Genomic DNA, 19,897 nt, shown 5'->3' with positions numbered 1-19,897 from the left:
ATAGAAAGTATAGTTAGTATCGTTAGATAATTATTTAAAAAAAACATACTTTTCCGATTGAGGCCGCGTAGCGTTCTTTTGAGTTGAAGGTGTCGAAAAGTTTGTCGTGGAATTCAACAAATGCTGCTGTTTGTAAAGCTTCACCACACAGTTCCTCTGTTTCAACATAATGTTTTATCGCGATTGATGTTGATTCACTTAACGTACGTGTTGCCAGAGGTACGTTCATTTTTGTGAAAGGTGGTAATGTTATACATTTGTGATTCAATTTTGGAACCAGCCGTAGAGAAGAAGTTACGTCAGTGTCATATAATTCTTTTATATGCTGAAAAGAAGCTATTCCACCTTCGAACACTGCATTGTGCTTTAATAAAGCATTCCGCGTGTTTTTCAACAGATGAGGCGTGTCGTATAGAACGGCAATATCTTCACCGCCTATGTTGATTAGAGGATCGGCATGGGTGGCGCCAGCTTCACGGATCATTTTTTGATTCGTTGTGCACTGATCCATCACAAGGGCTATTGGTATCAGCCCGATCTTTCTGATTGCCATAACACTCTTCTCAACAAATTTCATCTGCACGTGACTTCCAAGGCTGTTATGTGCAAGTAAATATCCTACAGGCTACAAGTTACTGGTTTAGTTTTTGGAAAAAAAATATTAATAATACGTCAAACGAGATTAGTTACCTGTTTGAATCGACTGTATATTCCGGATGTCATCATTACCACCGCTTCAGTTGCCAGTCTCTGAGGATTATTTTTTTCAATTTTACGTTCAGTGCCATCAAATGGAAATCCATAGAATATGTCTGATTTTGCACAATACGTTAATTCAGGTTTGACAGACATCCCATCCAAGCAAACCATGACCAACTTATCTCTCTTAGGCTTAATGAATCGAGCTTTACACTTCATTCGCATAAGAATGGTTTTGTTCAAACCGGGAAGAATGCGGATACTCTTATTGTACCCGTAAACTGTGCTTTTATGGGGTAGAATAAAGTTTTTTGATCTTCGAACGAATCTATAAGTTCGTGGTCCACTTAGATATGCTCCAGAAGCAAACTTTTTGGTTTCTGGTTGATATCGTCGAGCTTTTGGGTGACGCATTGCATTTTTTAAAGTATCAAGGATTATCGGATTTCTTCTGGCTTGTTCTCCAAGTTTTTCGTTGTCGTTTTTCTTCTTTTTAAGAACGTTTATTTCTTTGCGCAAGGAAAAGAACAGCTTTTTATACCGGTTGGAAGCATTCAATCGGCGTTTGCTGGTTTGGTCTTGGACGAACATTTGGCGCCGAATAGATTTCATATTTTGTTTGAGCAGTTTTATGGTTAGCTCCCTTGATTTAAGGCTTTGACGTAGCGACGTTTCGGATGATACTACAGGAGGTATGTTTTATTTGGGTTGTCGCTGAACTGACGGAACGGCGGCGCCTCATCTTCGGTACCGGTATGATTATCAGGTCGGATCTCCATAACACCGTGAAGTTGATCTTGCATAATAGTTCTGGAGTCTCGTTCCTTTTCAGGAGATAGTTTAGATTGCGTTGATTGAAACCATCTGGCGAAATCATCATCTCCATCGATGAACTCAATAGTCGTTTCATTTGGTTCTGAGCTGAAATCACGACCATCGACAACATTCTTCGGAACATCTTCGGAAAGGTTTTCAAAACCGATTTTTGCGCGTGAAGAGGGAACAGCACCAGCTACTAGGCTGTGGAAACGGAAATGATACTACATTGATGTGTTATTCTTCATAAAATTTCACTGATTCGTGTATCTCACCCTTTATTTTTATTTGTCGAATCCCGGAAAGAGCTCAATGAAAAATGATCAGAGCAAAGTTTTTTGTTTAGGAAAGCGTGATATCCCTGGCTTTTGAAAGCGTCTGAAGCTTCTGGAGAATTGCAGGACTCCACCCAAAGGGAACATCTAACCGCAGACAGACGTTTATGTTCATATAAACATTTTCGTTTTTCTTGTGTAAATTTTCAAATTAAAATACGTTGAAATCACCTTGGATACTAGCGCCGCCTATGCAACTTATTGCTACATGAAAACTGACAGATTCACTCGCCGTCTCATCCACCACCCTATTTACCACCCACCGATCGAAAAAGCAAAACAATAACAATCGTTCGCACCGGAGTCATTCGTTCCTTTAGTGTGTGCTTTCGCTTGAAATATCTCGGAAATATCCAATATTTCACCCCACATATGTTTTAACGTAAGTATAGTAATGAAATACAGTGTAGTTAAGTGTTACAATAGAGAAAACCCAAAGCATTACGAGCTAAAAATTATACTAACGCAGCATTCCTTTTTCAGGTTGTGTTTTACGCAAACCCAATCGACTTCAGGCAAAGTTCAGCGGAAAACACCGTTTAAAAAGGCACCGGCCACAAACATAGGAAGAAGCATCAGGGACTATAGGTGGAAGTGGACAATAATTATTCCGTGGAAGCTTCTTATCACGAACCAATTAAATTGGTGGTTTAACTTTGCAGGTATGTAGCAAGTTGTTTTCGAGAACTTAGTTGAATTGACCGATTGCCATCAAAATACTGGAACAGCGTTAGTGACTACTAGTTTGAAAATGGTCTAGTAATGTGTGTAGAATAACTTTTGTTCAGTGTCCCATTTGAATCACTTCACTGTATTTTTTCTTGATATAGTATTAAATGGACTTCTCTCCCAACTGAAGTAATATTTTATAGTACATCCAGGTTACAAATGCTGTTTCAGATAGCCATAGAAGATATTTAGGGCCTGTATTATTATCCTGGTGTTACTGTACAAGTTAAACTAGGATAAGGATCTAGCGGATCTAGTATTCGTTGTTTGTTTTTCTTGTTACGCAAAGGAAAACTGACTTCCCTTTTTTCTTAATTGCAGGCTCAATTGTAAAAGACGTTGGGCGGCACCTACGTGAGAGCTCGCGAGAGTATTTCGTCGTTGGAAAAGAAAAACAAAACGTGCAGTCTAGACGCTCGTCATTATTTCCCGCCCAACGAAGGGCTTCACATTTTTTTTATCATACATGTAATTTAGTACGATCAATGAAATAAAAACTGTCTGTTTTGCAGATTACAATTAAAAAAGAATTGAATCGTAACTCTAAATATTTATTGATTCTTCGACTTTTGAATACATCGAATTTATTCCTGGGGCAAATTCATACGGATAGCTTTTCGATTACGCTTCATTTTACGTTTGTTATTTTCAGCCACTTTGTTTCTGTTTCTATTTTCTCGCAAGAAAGATTGAATGAGCGTATTGAAAATAAAATCAATTAGCCTGTTAAAGCATGGCCTGCAAATTGATTTTCCGAGTGACTCGTATATAATACACTGTTTTAGGCGCGTTTTAACATTCTTTCTGTTCTCGAATAAAAATTTCTTGAATTTTTGTTTGAAAGCAGCAAACGCTAGTAATCCGATAGAATAGAGGGTATTATTGGGCATATGCATATCTCTTGTTTGAGCCTTTAGTTTTGAAAATGAATAGTCCTCATTGTTCAAGTACTCAACATCTTGCACCGCCTTCAATTTCGCACGGCATTTTTCGTGTGACAATTTGGAAATGGCAATTCCAAGGATGTAAACCAAAGCATTTAGATCCTTTTTCTGAGCTATCAAAGGGATGTTTTGATCTAGCGGCTCGTTTTTGAATGAGGGTGATTCTTCAATATGTGTATCCGTTTCCACGAGATCCTCCTCGTTGAGCATTGGCTGCCGACCGTCGTTTTCACAATTTTTACCTTCATCGAAGACCTCGTTTGCGACAGTTAACATAGCATATTTGAATGCGCTGCTAAACTGGAATGTATTAGGAGCATCGTTAAATCCACAACGTCTTCGAATCTCAGAAAAAAAGTTTTCCAAACAATCCTGGCAGAATGAATTCGTGCACATGTAGTTACAGGCATATTTGGTTCTCAATTTTTCCCATATCCACAAAAGTGCGTTGATATTGCCTATGAAACCTTTTAGGTAAGCAGGGATTCTTTGGGCAGCTGTTAGCTTCTTCGCTTCTTCTTTCGCCTAGAAAAATGTATTATTGAAAAAAAAAACCTCTAAATTTTTAAAGCATCTTACTTTTCTAATATCGAAGCATTCATTTGTGGTGTAATACATATTACCAAGAATTTCCTTTGCGTGCCTAAGAAAATCGACGTGGAAAGAATTTTCGGTGATTGGCGTTCTGTATGGCTAACAAGAGACACAAATACATAGAAAGTATAGTTAGTATCGTTAGATAATTATTTAAAAAAAACATACTTTTCCGATTGAGGCCGCGTAGCGTTCTTTTGAGTTGAAGGTGTCGAAAAGTTTGTCGTGGAATTCAACAAATGCTGCTGTTTGTAAAGCTTCACCACACAGTTCCTCTGTTTCAACATAATGTTTTATCGCGATTGATGTTGATTCACTTAACGTACGTGTTGCCAGAGGTACGTTCATTTTTGTGAAAGGTGGTAATGTTATACATTTGTGATTCAATTTTGGAACCAGCCGTAGAGAAGAAGTTACGTCAGTGTCATATAATTCTTTTATATGCTGAAAAGAAGCTATTCCACCTTCGAACACTGCATTGTGCTTTAATAAAGCATTCCGCGTGTTTTTCAACAGATGAGGCGTGTCGTATAGAACGGCAATATCTTCACCGCCTATGTTGATTAGAGGATCGGCATGGGTGGCGCCAGCTTCACGGATCATTTTTTGATTCGTTGTGCACTGATCCATCACAAGGGCTATTGGTATCAGCCCGATCTTTCTGATTGCCATAACACTCTTCTCAACAAATTTCATCTGCACGTGACTTCCAAGGCTGTTATGTGCAAGTAAATATCCTACAGGCTACAAGTTACTGGTTCAGTTTTTGGAAAAAATATTAAAAATACGTCAAACGAGTTTAGTTACCTGTTTGAATCGACTGTATATTCCGGATGTCATCATTACCACCGCTTCAGTTGCCAGTCTCTGAGGATTATTTTTTTCAATTTTACGTTCAGTGCCATCAAATGGAAATCCATAGAATATGTCTGATTTTGCACAATACGTTAATTCAGGTTTGACAGACATCCCATCCAAGCAAACCATGACCAACTTATCTCTCTTAGGCTTAATGAATCGAGCTTTACACTTCATTCGCATAAGAATGGTTTTGTTCAAACCGGGAAGAATGCGGATACTCTTATTGTACCCGTAAACTGTGCTTTTATGGGGTAGAATAAAGTTTTTTGATCTTCGAACGAATCTATAAGTTCGTGGTCCACTTAGATATGCTCCAGAAGCAAACTTTTTGGTTTCTGGTTGATATCGTCGAGCTTTTGGGTGACGCATTGCATTTTTTAAAGTATCAAGGATTATCGGATTTCTTCTGGCTTGTTCTCCAAGTTTTTCGTTGTCGTTTTTCTTCTTTTTAAGAACGTTTATTTCTTTGCGCAAGGAAAAGAACAGCTTTTTATACCGGTTGGAAGCATTCAATCGGCGTTTGCTGGTTTGGTCTTGGACGAACATTTGGCGCCGAATAGATTTCATATTTTGTTTGAGCAGTTTTATGGTTAGCTCCTTTGATTTAAGGCTTTGACGTAGCGACGTTTCGGATGATACTACAGGAGGTATGTTTTTATTTGGGTTGTCGCTGAACTGACGGAACGGCGGCGCCTCATCTTCGGTACCGGTATGATTATCAGGTCGGATCTCCATAACACCGTGAAGTTGATCTTGCATAATAGTTCTGGAGTCTCGTTCCTTTTCAGGAGATAGTTTAGATTGCGTTGATTGAAACCATCTGGCGAAATCATCATCTCCATCGATGAACTCAATAGTCGTTTCATTTGGTTCTGAGCTGAAATCACGACCATCGACAACATTCTTCGGAACATCTTCGGAAAGGTTTTCAAAACCGATTTTTGCGCGTGAAGAGGGAACAGCACCAGCTACTAGGCTGTGGAAACGGAAATGATACTACATTGATGTGTTATTCTTCATAAAATTTCACTGATTCGTGTATCTCACCCTTTATTTTTATTTGTCGAATCCCGGAAAGAGCTCAATGAAAAATGATCAGAGCAAAGTTTTTGTTTAGGAAAGCGTGATATCCCTGGCTTTTGAAAGCGTCTGAAGCTTCTGGAGAATTGCAGGACTCCACCCAAAGGGAACATCTAACGATTGCATTAAATTTGCATATATAAGTTAGCAATAACGAGATACTACTTACAGTGCCTGGTTTTTGGGAAAACTGTAGAAAGAGACCTTTCCTAGTTTCCCTGGAATACCTTGATGATTTCCACAAAAATAAAATTCACACTTCCGGCCCATTTGAAACAGTGCTTATTTTGAAAAGTGCAAAAAACAAAATCAAAACAAAACAAACTTTTGACATCTGCTCTGTTGGCTCAGTGGCGCCACCTGGTTGCTTATTGCCACTTGCTAACATGGTCGCCATGTTTTTTACACATGTTGATTGATCGAGCTTGAACGTCTGTCTGCGGTATAACATAATTTAGTTTTTATTTTGATTTAGAAAACATTTTTAGGTCTTTGCACTTGTGGTGATGACGGAACGGATTTTTTACCGTACTTCTAGCCAAGCTTTCAGCATCCTAATAGATCCCTACACGGCTACTGCGGAGCAGGCTAGCAGGTGACCCGGTTAACTAGCAGGTGCTGCGGTTAACGCTTACTGACTCCAAGCTGCTGCTGATCATCTAGCCGTCGCCAGTTCTGGTATCGTCGATCGGGTGATTTTAATCTTTCGGCAACCAAAGCCCAACGTCCAACAACGAATACACGGGTTGATAAAAGCTGTACATCGTAAATATATTAATATTTTGAAATTTGATTAAAAAGGCAGGCCAAAAAGCTGCCAGCTGATAATAAATATAAAACGACGAAAATTTGCACTTGTTTGCATTTGTTTATCCAATCCGATTTTTAATTCCAAAACAAAAAAAGTTCACTCATATGTGAGTAAATTTCACCTATAATAAAGTACCCATAAATAGGTAAACATTACCAATATTTCTTAAATTGGCATGTACTCAAATATGGGTAAATTCTGATTCACCCATAAATACCCAGAGGCACTTTTAGTTAGAGGTTAGACACTGGTTAGGGTATGTTAGTTATGCTTCCCTTCAAGTAACATAAAACATAAAAAATGTTATGTTATCTTTCTTTTTTTCGCGCTATGCTGACTTGCTGACAGCTCAAAACAAAGAAAAAAGAAAATGCGTTTTGTTTCTGGATCAAGTCTTGATCGTCTTGATGGTACTGCATCTCAGGTATACGCCAGTAATCATGGAAAAGTAATACGTAATTTTTGTTTTAGTTTGAACAGCAATTTTAATTTATTTTCTTTTAGATTCGATAGTGCACCTGAATTTTGCGGTTTTTTCGGGAGTAGGCCATAGAAGCTGCTGTGGACAGCTGCTGGACAGAGAATCGTATGAACTGCACCAGAAATATTTCATGGCTATCGTTGCTTAAGTGCATAAAGATGGACTTTTGAGACCGGCGCTTGTAAAAACGGTGGTCGATGGCCGAGAATGACCTCGTTTCTACAGGAGCGAAAGCAATGCGACAAAAAATTGAATGCGTCAATGCACCGAAGTGGAAAAGTCTCGTCGTGAAGCGAAAAAACGACGCGACGGTTGGCTGAGGCAGGAAAAACTGCTGCGCAGAATGAATTCGAGTTCGTTCCGGTAAGTGATGGCTTGGTGTGAAATTATTGAGGTAATATTGTAATCAGACATGAATCTTATCTCTATACTAAAATCGTATATCTGTCCCACATTTGCTGGGTTTCGATTATTGATTATTGATAGACTCAAAAGGTATTTCTCTATAAATACTGAAATAAATACCTCCAGCAGTGCTTCTGTGAATTTTTCACAAAAAATATCTCTGGGATATCCAGATCCGTTTGCCCATCAATACTTCCATGAACTCCATTGCGATTTCCTGTCAATTTCTCTAAAAATTACTATGGTGTTTACTCTATGATATTATCTGAGATTTATTCCTGTGAATTCCATATGGGTTGATAGGGTGAAGGATGTATTTCGGACCACCTTTGCCGGGGCTCTTATTTTGGACCACCAAGAAGAATTTGCACTCAGTGGTCCAAAATATGAGCCGTCGAAATGGTGGTCCAAAATACCTCCCTTACCCTAGTGCTTTTGGTGGGGTTTGAGCACATGATATGATTTCTCAAACTGGATTCTTTTCTATTTTCTAGGTCACGCTGGTTGCATCCTGAGAAGCCACGATCCTGGAGACGGGCGCAGTCAGCCTGACGATGGAATAGTGCATGAAGATGGATACACCCAAGATACGCAGGATAGTATTAGTTTAGTGAAGAGTTTTGTTGTTGGATTAAAGGGATCTCAGGTCGATGGATAGAGGCCTTTCTACACTTCTCAAAACTCAATGTGTGATGCAACGGCATGTGCATAATTTCAGTTGAACATACCCAAAACAGTTGTTCGTAATGGTATCAATGCGAGTAATTTGCACTGGCTGAAGACGACTACTGGTATTTTAATTTAATTTTAATTTAATTTTAATTTAATTTTAATTTAATTTTAATTTAATTTTAATTTAATTTTAATTTAATTTTAATTTAATTTTAATTTAATTTTAATTTAATTTTAATTTAATTTTAATTTAATTTTAATTTAATTTTAATTTAATTTTAATTTAATTTTAATTTAATTTTAATTTAATTTTAATTTAATTTTAATTTAATTTTAATTTAATTTTAATTTAATTTTAATTTAATTTTAATTTAATTTTAATTTAATTTTAATTTAATTTTAATTTAATTTTAATTTAATTTTAATTTAATTTTAATTTAATTTTAATTTAATTTTAATTTAATTTTAATTTAATTTTAATTTAATTTTAATTTAATTTTAATTTAATTTTAATTTAATTTTAATTTAATTTTAATTTAATTTTAATTTAATTTTAATTTAATTTTAATTTAATTTTAATTTAATTTTAATTTAATTTAATTTAATTTAATTTTAATTTTAATTTTTAATTTAATTTTAATTTAATTTTAATTTAATTTTAATTTAATTTTAATTTAATTTTAATTTAATTTTAATTTAATTTTAATTTAATTTTAATTTAATTTTAATTTAATTTTAATTTAATTTTAATTTAATTTTAATTTAATTTTAATTTAATTTTAATTTAATTTTAATTTAATTTTAATTTAATTTTAATTTAATTTAATTTAATTTTAATTTAATTTTAATTTAATTTTAATTTAATTTTAATTTAATTTTAATTTAATTTTAATTTAATTTTAATTTAATTTTAATTTAATTTTTAATTTAATTTTAATTTAATTTTAATTTAATTTTAATTTAATTTTAATTTAATTTTAATTTAATTTTAATTTAATTTTAATTTAATTTTAATTTAATTTTAATTTAATTTTAATTTAATTTTAATTTAATTTTAATTTAATTTTAATTTAATTTTAATTTAATTTTAATTTAATTTTAATTTAATTTTAATTTAATTTTAATTTAATTTTAATTTAATTTTAATTTAATTTTAATTTAATTTTAATTTAATTTTAATTTAATTTTAATTTAATTTTAATTTAATTTTAATTTAATTTTAATTTAATTTTAATTTAATTTTAATTTAATTTTAATTTAATTTTAATTTAATTTTAATTTAATTTTAATTTAATTTTAATTTAATTTTAATTTAATTTTAATTTAATTTTAATTTAATTTTAATTTAATTTTAATTTAATTTTAATTTAATTTTAATTTAATTTTAATTTAATTTTAATTTAATTTTAATTTAATTTTAATTTAATTTTAATTTAATTTTAATTTAATTTTAATTTAATTTTAATTTAATTTTAATTTAATTTTAATTTAATTTTAATTTAATTTTAATTTAATTTTAATTTAATTTTAATTTAATTTTAATTTAATTTTAATTTAATTTTAATTTAATTTTAATTTAATTTTAATTTAATTTTAATTTAATTTTAATTTAATTTTAATTTAATTTTAATTTAATTTTAATTTAATTTTAATTTAATTTTAATTTAATTTTAATTTAATTTTAATTTAATTTTAATTTAATTTTAATTTAATTTTAATTTAATTTTAATTTAATTTTAATTTAATTTTAATTTAATTTTAATTTAATTTTAATTTAATTTTAATTTAATTTAATTTAATTTTAATTTAATTTTAATTTAATTTTAATTTAATTTTAATTTAATTTAATTTAATTTAATTTTAATTTAATTTTAATTTAATTTTAATTTAATTTTTAATTTAATTTTAATTTAATTTTAATTTAATTTTAATTTAATTTTAATTTAATTTTAATTTAATTTTAATTTAATTTTAATTTAATTTTAATTTAATTTTAATTTAATTTTAATTTAATTTAATTTAATTTTAATTTAATTTTAATTTAATTTTAATTTAATTTTAATTTAATTTTAATTTTAATTTTAATTTAATTTTAATTTAATTTTAATTTAATTTTAATTTAATTTTAATTTAATTTTAATTTAATTTTAATTTAATTTTAATTTAATTTTAATTTAATTTTTAATTTAATTTTAATTTAATTTTAATTTAATTTTAATTTAATTTTAATTTAATTTTAATTTAATTTTAATTTAATTTTAATTTAATTTTAATTTAATTTTAATTTAATTTTAATTTAATTTTAATTTAATTTTAATTTAATTTTAATTTAATTTTAATTTAATTTTAATTTAATTTTAATTTAATTTTAATTTAATTTTAATTTAATTTTAATTTAATTTGTATTTATTTTTATTTTAATTTTAATTTATTTTTTTTTGTAATTTTAATTTTAATTTTAATTTAATTTTAATTTAATTTTAATTTAATTTTAATTTAATTTTAATTTAATTTTAATTTAATTTTAATTTAATTTTAATTTAATTTTAATTTAATTTTAATTTAATTTTAATTTAATTTTAATTTAATTTTAATTTAATTTTAATTTAATTTTAATTTAATTTTAATTTAATTTTAATTTAATTTTAATTTAATTTTAATTTAATTTTAATTTAATTTTAATTTAATATTAATTTAATTTTAATTTAATTTTAATTTAATTTTAATTTAATTTTAATTTAATTTTAATTTAATTTTAATTTAATTTTAATTTAATTTTAATTTAATTTTAATTTAATTTTAATTTAATTTTAATTTAATTTTAATTTAATTTTAATTTAATTTTAATTTAATTTTAATTTAATTTTAATTTAATTTTAATTTAATTTTAATTTAATTTTAATTTAATTTTAATTTAATTTTAATTTAATTTTTAATTTAATTTTAATTTAATTTTAATTTAATTTTAATTTAATTTTAATTTAATTTTAATTTAATTTTAATTTAATTTTAATTTAATTTTAATTTAATTTTAATTTAATTTTAATTTAATTTTAATTTAATTTTAATTTAATTTTAATTTAATTTTAATTTAATTTTAATTTAATTTTAATTTAATTTTAATTTAATTTTAATTTAATTTTAATTTAATTTAATTTAATTTTTATTATAATAAATATATAATATATAATATATAATATATAATAAAATTATAATTCCATAATACATTACCTTAATTAAGCTAAATGTGGTTAATCTAAATGTATAACAAATATTTTGGTAAATACAGAAAATTTCTAAGACGATTTTTATTGATAATTTATTTACATTCATCTGTTACTCGAGGCAGTTATGTATATTATGTACATTCTGCCTCGGATGACAACTAGATAAATAAATCAGCATAAAAGCCCTTTCAAAACAACCCTCACAACTCCCTAACCGCTCACTGCGAAACATTGCTAACGTTATACTAAAGTGAGGCTAACAGGTTAGATTAAATTATGCAACTTACATAAACATATCTAACAAAAGTGTTGCAGATCTGTCTAATTTTAGTCTCATTTTACCCTAACGTTAGTGAGAAAATTAGAGTAACTTTCTAACAGGTTACACTCATGTTAGGGTCAAGTTAGAGTAACCTTGTTTGCTGGGTACGTATGTGCACTTTTTGGCGATTATAGGTACTCTTCACCCATGTTTGGGTAAACTGAACTAAGCGTGTATAATCTCGAAAAAGTGCACATCCCAGCAAACAAGGTTACTCTAACGCCCAACATGATGTAACCTGATTCTAATTAAAGAACTAAAATCTCACTAACGATAAGGTAAGAAATGAGACATGAAGTAAGATCTGAACAGATGCATAAATTAAATTAAAATTAGAATGACTGCAGTGATGGGTAAAGTGGTAAATGAGTACATTCAGCTGTCATCCTAAAATTAAGAATATTAACAATTAGTAAAATTATAAATTAAATTAAATTAAGAAATGAGTAAAAGTGAAATTAGTGAAGTGAGTAAGTGGGGTAAAGTAAAGTGAAATTAAAGTGAGTAGAATGAAAATGAGTGAAATTAAAATTAAGAGTAGAGTGAGTGAGGTGAGTGATCAAGAGTAGGTGAGTGGGTGAGTGAAGTGAGTAGTGAAGGTGAGTCAAGTGAGTGGAGAAGTGAGGTAAGTAAAGTGAGGTGAGTGAGTGAGAAATTAAAGTGATGAGTGAGTGAGAGTGAGTGAGAATGGTGAAATTAGAATGAAGTGAGAATGAAGGTGAAGTGAAAAATTGAGTGTAGAGTGAAATTAAAAATGAGTGAGGTGAAGTAAATTAAAGTTAAAATGAGTGAGTGAAATTAAGTAAAATGAGGTAAAGTGGTAAAATTAGGCCAAGTGAGGTAAAGATGAGAGTGAGTGAATTAAAAAGTGAAATTAAAGTGAGGTAAAATTAAAGTAAAATTGAGTGAAATTAAGTAAGTGAAATTAAGTAAAATTAAATTAAAGTGAGTAGGTAAAATTAGGGTAAGAATGAAATTGAGTGAAATTAAAATTAAGTGAGTGAGTGAAATTGAGTGAGTGAGTGAGTGAAATTAAAGTGGGGTGAAATGAGTAAGTGAAGTGAAATTAAGTGAGTAAATTAGATGAAGTGAGTGAGGTGAAGTAAAATTGAGTGAAATTGAAATTAAATGAAATTAGAGTGAGTGAAGTGAGGTGAGTGAGTGAAGTGAGGTAAAATTGAAGTGGTGAGTGAGGTGCGTGAGTGAAATTAAGGTAGAATGAGAAGTGAGGTAAGGTGAGGTAAGAGTGAGTCAGAATGAGGTGAGTGGTGAAAAGTGAAATGAGGTAAAGTAAGTGAAGTGAAATTAGTAAGTGAGGTAAGAGTGAAAGTGAAGAATTAATTAAAAGGTGAAATTAAAATTAGAGTGAGTGAAGTGAGTAAAGTGAAAGTGAAAATTAAGTGAGGTAAAATTAGAGTGAGTGAGTGAGGTAAAGTAAGTAAAATGAAATTAAAGAATGAGTCAATGAGTGAGAATAGAGTAGTAAAATGAAATTAAAGTAGTAATTAAAATTAATTAAGTAAAGGTGAGTCAATTAGTGAGTGAAATTGAAATTAAGAATGAGGGTAAAATTAAGTAAAATTAAATGAGTAAGAATGAAATTAGAGGTAAATTAAGTGAGGTAAAATTAAGTAAAATTAAGGTAAAGTGAAATTAAAGAGTGAAATTAAGGCAAGTGAAATTAAGTAAAGTGAGTGAGATGAGTGAGTGGGGTAAATTAAGGTGGGGTAAAATTGAGTAAGTGAATGAAGGTAAAATTAGAATTAAATTAATTAAAGAATGGTGAAGTGAGTGAAAGTGAGGTAAAATGAAAGTGAAATGAGTGAAGTGAGTGAAATAAGTCAAGAATTAAGTGAAATTAAGAAAGTGGGGTAAATTAAGTAAAGTGAAGTGAAGTGAGTGAGTAAAGTGAGGTAAAGTGAAGTGAGGTAAAGTAAAATTAAAGGTCAGAGGTAAAAAGTGAGGTAAAAGTAAGATTGAGTAATTAAGAGTGAAAGTGAGTAAAGTGAGAATTAGAGGTGAATTAATTAAATTAAAGGTAAAATGAGAATTAAAGTGAGAAAATTAAAGAATGAGGTAAAGTGAAATTAAAGTAAAGTGAGTGAAATTGAAATGAGTAAAGTGAGTAAGTAAGAGGTGAGAGCCAAGTAAATGAGGTAAAAAGAGTGAAATTAAAGGTGAGTAAAAATTGAGGTCAAGTGAGTGAAATTAAGAATAGAGGTCAAAGTGAGTAAAATTAGTAAAATTAGTAGTGAAGTGAGTAAAATTAGTGAAAATTAAGATGAGGTAAATTAAATTAAGAATGAGTGAAATTAAATTAAATGAGTGTGAAGTGAGTAAAATTGAAGTGAGTAAATTAGGTAATTAAGTGAAATTGAAATTAAGTAAAAATTAATTAAGTAAAAATTAAGAATGAGGTGAAGTGAAATTAAAGGTAAAATTAAATTAAAGTGAGTGAGTAAAATTAAGAATAAAAAGTGAAATTAAAATTGAAATGAGGTAAAATTGAAATTAAAAATGAAATAAATTAAAGTGGTGAGTAAAGTGAAGTGAAATTAAGAGGTGATTGAAGTAAAAAATTGAGGCCAAGTAAAATTAGTGAGGTAGAGTAAAGTGAGTGAGGTAAAATTAGGTAAAGTGAGTAAGAATGAAATTGAGTAAGAATGAGGTAAAGTAAAGTGAGTAAAATTGTAGGTGAAATGAAATTAAAGTGAGTAATTAAAATTAAATTAAGTGAAGCCAAGTAAAGAAAGTGTAAATTAAAGGTAAATTAGAGGTAAATTAAAGTGAAGTGAAATGATAAAGTGAAATTAAGTAAAGTGAGGTAAAGAATGAGGTAAATTGAAGTAAAAATGAATTAAATGAATAAATTAAAATTAAGAATGAGTAAGTAAAAAATTAAATGAGGTAAAATTAAATTAAAATTAGAATTGAAATTAAGTGAAAATAAGAATTAGTGAAATTAGAGTGAGTAAAATGAGGTAAAAGTGAACTGTTTGGGTGAGTTCAATTGAAAGTGCCATGCAGAATTTTAAATTAAAATTAGTTACCCATATTTGAGGTAAAATTAAATTAAAATTAAATTAGAAATGGTGTGTTTCTATTAAAATTAAATTGAAATTTACTCAGATATGGGTGAATCTTTTTGTTTTGGATCTACAATTTTTGTATGAAATAAAATATTTTGTATATCATTGTAACAAAAAGTCGTATCATATTATTTTATTAATTTAATAAAATCATGTATAAAATTTCATTAGCTTTTTTAAATTATGTTGGCGTTTCCTTAGTAACAGAAAAAAGTTACCCAACAATTGAAACACAAGCAGTGTTGGGAAATGTACAGTAAAACACTGTGATTATGCGAATGTTTACATTTTATCCGGTCAAATTTCACACCCCGCACAAACCGAAACCGTTTTCAAAAAAAAATGTACGCCTCATTGTGACATTTTTTTGTCGATGAGGCAAACTGTTTTTTTGCTGCTGCGTGATAGTCGAGCCGTCGGTGCGGTCAGCATTTGCATGAGATTTTTTTGTTTTGGTTCGTGCGCAGCGCGAACAAGGAACAAAATCGAGTTTAATTGCCTGTGGTGCAAAGCCTAGAAAGAATGCTAGCCGTTGGTACTAATTCATTAGTTCTAGTCTCTAAAACGACCAAGGAATAATGAAATAATCATTTACCACCTAAAACAGTCATACGTCGTGAAATGAGCGTACAGAAACATTAGAGAAAAGGGAGAGAAAATAATAAAATCATGTGCTGACTGTCGTCTGCTTGGTCGTGGCTGCTGCTGCGGCTGCCGTGGTTTTGTTTTTCTGTGACTGCGTGGCAGAATGAATGATAAAAAGAAATGTCAACCGTTCTCGTCCCTGAACACAAGTGACTGGAAGAATGGCTCCATGTAATACCGAATCCAAGACCGAAATAATTTTGGTAGCACGGTAGCAGCATCAACACAGTGCAGAATATGTATCAGATCCGAATGGTGAATCACATGTCGACAGCAGCAGGTCTCGGGTCACAGGCTTGACGACAAATCAATGAACCAAGTTTGACGGAATGCAATTCCGGGCCTCAGGAACATACAGACATCAAACGCACCAGACACAAGAACGGAGGAAAATATCTAAAACCAATATGAAATTCATTATTATAATTTTAAAGAATAAAATTTTAACTGAATAACCTACCCTTCAAATCCAAATCTTCGATTGTATTCCAGCAGCAGCATCGGCTAGAGAATTAACTCTTGATACGAGAATAACAGCACTCCGTTTTGCTCCCACGTGCTTGTTTCCGTTGCAAACCTTCATTCTTGAACAAATCCGTGTCTGTCTCCTCCTTCGATAAATCCATCCAATCTTGGATATAATCCGGCACTCACCGATCGCTGTTGATGTCGCACGCAGTTTCCTTTTCTCTTAGCCTGCTCTTAACTCAACGGGAATCCGGCTGATTAGCTCCATCGAAATTATATCTTAGGGTTTTTCAAACCATAGATTCTTTTCTCCTTGTAATTTTTCCGCACCGCATTGAAGTTGTTCCAGCAAAAATCGTTAAAGATATTGATGATCCTTTGCTTCCGACTTATTTACCCTTCCGATTGTATTACGCTGATTGAAATCCGGCGGCATCTTCTTTCAAGAATACTGCACCTGTAAACGACGAGAATGAAAAAAAAAAATTTATGCTTCGCTGAAATAAAGAGTCCAAAAACAATTTCCAGTAAAAAAATACTCACCCGAATGAACGCCGGATTAGCTTCCTGTGCAAATTATGACATGCTCCTAAGATCCAGTCATGTTGGGCCCCGGTCCGAACAGTTTTTGCTCGGAGTCTAAAAAAACAAAAGTCGTCGACCATTAAACAATGTTTTGAATAATGGGATTAGTTTGGAAATACCATACGAAATGCGTTCAATCCATGTCACAACTGGTCAGCTGGTGATGCTCCTCCGAAAAGCAACATTATATTTGGGGTGGGTTATGTCAGTTCGATGTTGGCCAACTGCGACAATCACTCGGCCAATTGGTAGGTCCAGAACCAGCACAAAGTGTTTAGTACGGAAGACTTTTCCGTACTTTTCACTGCCTCGATGGTTCCACGGGATCCTATAGCATATAAATTTTCTAAAGAACACATCCCAAGCCTTCTTCCCAAAGCGGTTGAAACGATCCCAAAGTCATCCGGCTTTCGCATGATGCTAAAGGTTAACTGTGGTGCAGCCTAGTTCGTTTTACCTAAATAGCAAAAAGAATTACATTAAAACACTTCATCGCTGCGGATTAATTTAATTACTTACCAGGTTTTTTCTTACTCAGTCCGGGTTTTTCAGAGAACAAACTTGATATTCGGGTGATGTTAAGGTTCAGAAAAACATTTTGTTTATGTTTTTTATTTCATCCAAATATGAGTAAACGAACTTACCCATATTTGAGTAACGCCACTTCTTTTACAATATTGGTATATTCTACCGATTTTCTTGGTATAGTTTACCCATATTATAGGTAGTATATAAGTCACCCAAATATGGGTGAATGAAGTACCTATTTATAGGTAAACTGAACTAAGCGTGTATAGAAGCAAAAGAAATCCACTGTAAACTCGGCATTACTCATTAAAGAGTAAAATGGACCCATTTTTTTAAATATATGAAACTGTCAAAATAATGGGTATTTTTAAAATTTTGATTGAGGGTAAGTTGTGTCCACTTTCAAGTTCAACGGTTTTACCCATTAATGGGTGAAAAAATAGTTAAGCGACAAATCTACGACGAAAAGTTGACTGAAGTTAAAGTGAGCATTATTTTAGTTTAATTTCGTTTGTATGTTTTAATTTATATTATTTATATTCATTTCAGCAAATGGAAACTTTTCAATCTTCACGGACAGCTGTCGGAAAAGCATTAGGTTTTGCGGAAAAACGTCGATGGATGAGTTCGATTGAAGCTTTTGAAGTAATCGCTGGCCCTCTAAATTAAATACCCGGGAAAATACGCGATGGTTCCAAGAAGTGCCGGAGGAATTAAGTGAGGAGGTTAAGTTGCATTATTTCTACGAAATGTACCAGCTGAATTTGAGAAGCCTGTTTCCGCAAACAGAGTGCTCTCGCGGTGCGATACTCTCGACGGTACTGCCATTGGGAGATGTGGATTATTTAAATATTATTGGTGAAATAAAACGATTTTAATTAATGTAAATATTCGGCAACTGTTTAATTAATGATTGAATTACAATTGGAGTAGATTTTATTATTAGCGATTTTCAAAATAATAAAGAGTGAATTTTACCCACCGTCAACAAAAAACTTTTTCTAATAATGGGTGAAATTTACTCGTTTTTTTGACGTACAAGTTGTTTACTCATTAATGAGTAAACGATGTTTACTCTTTTAATGAGTTGAACTATTTAACTTCATAATGGGTACTTTTTTACCCATTAAAGAGTACTTTGGCGGCACAGTGTAATAAAAATACACTGATCTAAAAAATCTCATAAATATCTAATAAAGTGCTAGATATCAAAAGGGCCCATTCACAAATTACTTAACGCTTTAGGGGGTGGGAGGGTACCTGCCAGAGCGTTACGGCCCATACAAATTTCAGAACCCTTCCATACAAAAAACGTTACGATGGGGTGGGTAGGGGTTGAAAATGGTCAAATTTCGCGTTATGTAATTTGTGAATGAACCCAAAAAGCATCGAATCGTCAATCTGGATGTGTCGCACCCTCGCTTTACCTCAGGAAAATTTTCCGCCGGATTTTGGTCCCCGTGCATTTTAACCCTCTCAGCGTCGCCCTTGATGAATCAAGCCAGGGCGAAAAGAAACTTCTTCTTTTTGATCGAAAATGAGTTTGACGTTTATTTTACGCTGTAGGAGTAAAAAAAACAAAACAACATCATTTAAAAAACAAAATTTCGAATTGGTGCTTCTCGCTCTGGCTCATTGGCTTCGAATTTTATAGAATTTTGACAAGTCGACATTTTTGTTGAAGTTCGTTTTCGCGGCCGGTTGCAAGGAGAAAAAATAGAATTTCCCCGGATTTTCCCAAAATATTGTTTTTTCCGGGATAAAAGCGAGTGACGCCACTCAGCTTAATTCGGGAAGTTCGCTGCTGAATATGGAATTCATATCTATTGGACTGGTTCGTTTCTAGAAGAAGATTAAGTTGCCATATATTTGTGTTACGTTACTTTCATTAACGAATTCGCCGTGACGTATCGGATGTCGCACGCACCAGCTTCCTGGATACGGGACTATTCGTTGTGCAACTGGATCCAGATATACGACGATTGTGATGGTGGATTAAGATAGACGACGTTTGGAGGTGCTAAATAAATAGTCCAAGTGTGGTGGTTTTCGAAAGAACAAATAAAGGCACGAGACTGAATTTAAGCCGCTGACCAGTATATCTGCACAGTTGAACGCTATAAAGTTCCAATTCTGGGATTAAACTAAAGGAGTAGGAAGCGCTGATTAACATTCATCGTTTACATGAATACGATCCGGCATTGGTATTTCTATATGAACCCGTTAATACGTTCCAAGTAATGTGATTGTATTTTTTATTTTCATTAAGTTGTACTACAAATCATTATTTATCCTATTACAGACGTATCGCTGTCCAATCAGTCCTGCAAGATGGTGGTCTTATACGGTTCGGAACAAAACGCAGCTATCTCGTGGATAAGATTAATTTGGTTGGACGCATTAAAGGGAAATATGTTTCTTATTCAAGTGACGACGAAATCGATCAGATTACCACACGGAAGGCATATGCCTAACTCTATTGCTGAACAGTACGTTTTGCGTTAGATCTTCAGAAGGTCCTTGGAATTTGAATACGATGGACTTCTTAGGAATCTATCAGCGAGTGCAAGGATGTCTCGAGAATGTCCACAACCAAAGAACGAAGT

The 19,897-nt window shown here is 31.0% G+C and overlaps 1 protein-coding gene and 2 long non-coding RNA genes across 3 annotated transcripts; 1 reads left to right on the top strand and 2 right to left on the bottom strand.

Annotated features, from left to right (window-relative positions):
• Positions 1-2,633: 2,633 nt before the first annotated feature.
• Positions 2,634-5,996, bottom strand: LOC134204568 (uncharacterized). Its single transcript, XM_062679375.1, has one exon. The coding sequence runs from the start codon at positions 5,735-5,737 to the stop codon at positions 4,907-4,909; it is 831 nt and encodes a 276-aa protein (XP_062535359.1). The 5' UTR covers positions 5,738-5,996; the 3' UTR covers positions 2,634-4,906.
• A 170-nt stretch (positions 5,997-6,166) lies between these two features.
• On the top strand, positions 6,167-8,395 carry LOC134204569 (uncharacterized). Its single transcript, XR_009977896.1, has 3 exons — positions 6,167-7,317; positions 7,374-7,713; positions 8,250-8,395. It is a non-coding gene; the product is annotated as an uncharacterized LOC134204569 (long non-coding RNA).
• Positions 8,396-15,184: 6,789 nt separating this feature from the next.
• Positions 15,185-16,819, bottom strand: LOC134204570 (uncharacterized). Its single transcript, XR_009977897.1, has 3 exons — positions 16,722-16,819; positions 16,171-16,635; positions 15,185-16,106 (listed from the first exon to the last, which is right to left on the bottom strand). It is a non-coding gene; the product is annotated as an uncharacterized LOC134204570 (long non-coding RNA).
• Positions 16,820-19,897: the final 3,078 nt, after the last annotated feature.

This window comes from Armigeres subalbatus, unplaced genomic scaffold, assembly GCF_024139115.2.
Source record: "Armigeres subalbatus isolate Guangzhou_Male unplaced genomic scaffold, GZ_Asu_2 Contig709, whole genome shotgun sequence".
NCBI classification, from domain to species: domain Eukaryota; kingdom Metazoa; phylum Arthropoda; class Insecta; order Diptera; family Culicidae; genus Armigeres; species Armigeres subalbatus.
Note: the sequence above shows the minus strand (reverse complement) of the source record. Positions and strands in the feature narration are given on the sequence as shown.

Coding starts and splice junctions, on each gene's coding strand:
- LOC134204568 (XM_062679375.1), bottom strand. CDS start 5,737: ATGCAAGATCAACTTCACGGTGTTATGGAGATCCGACCTGATAATCAT.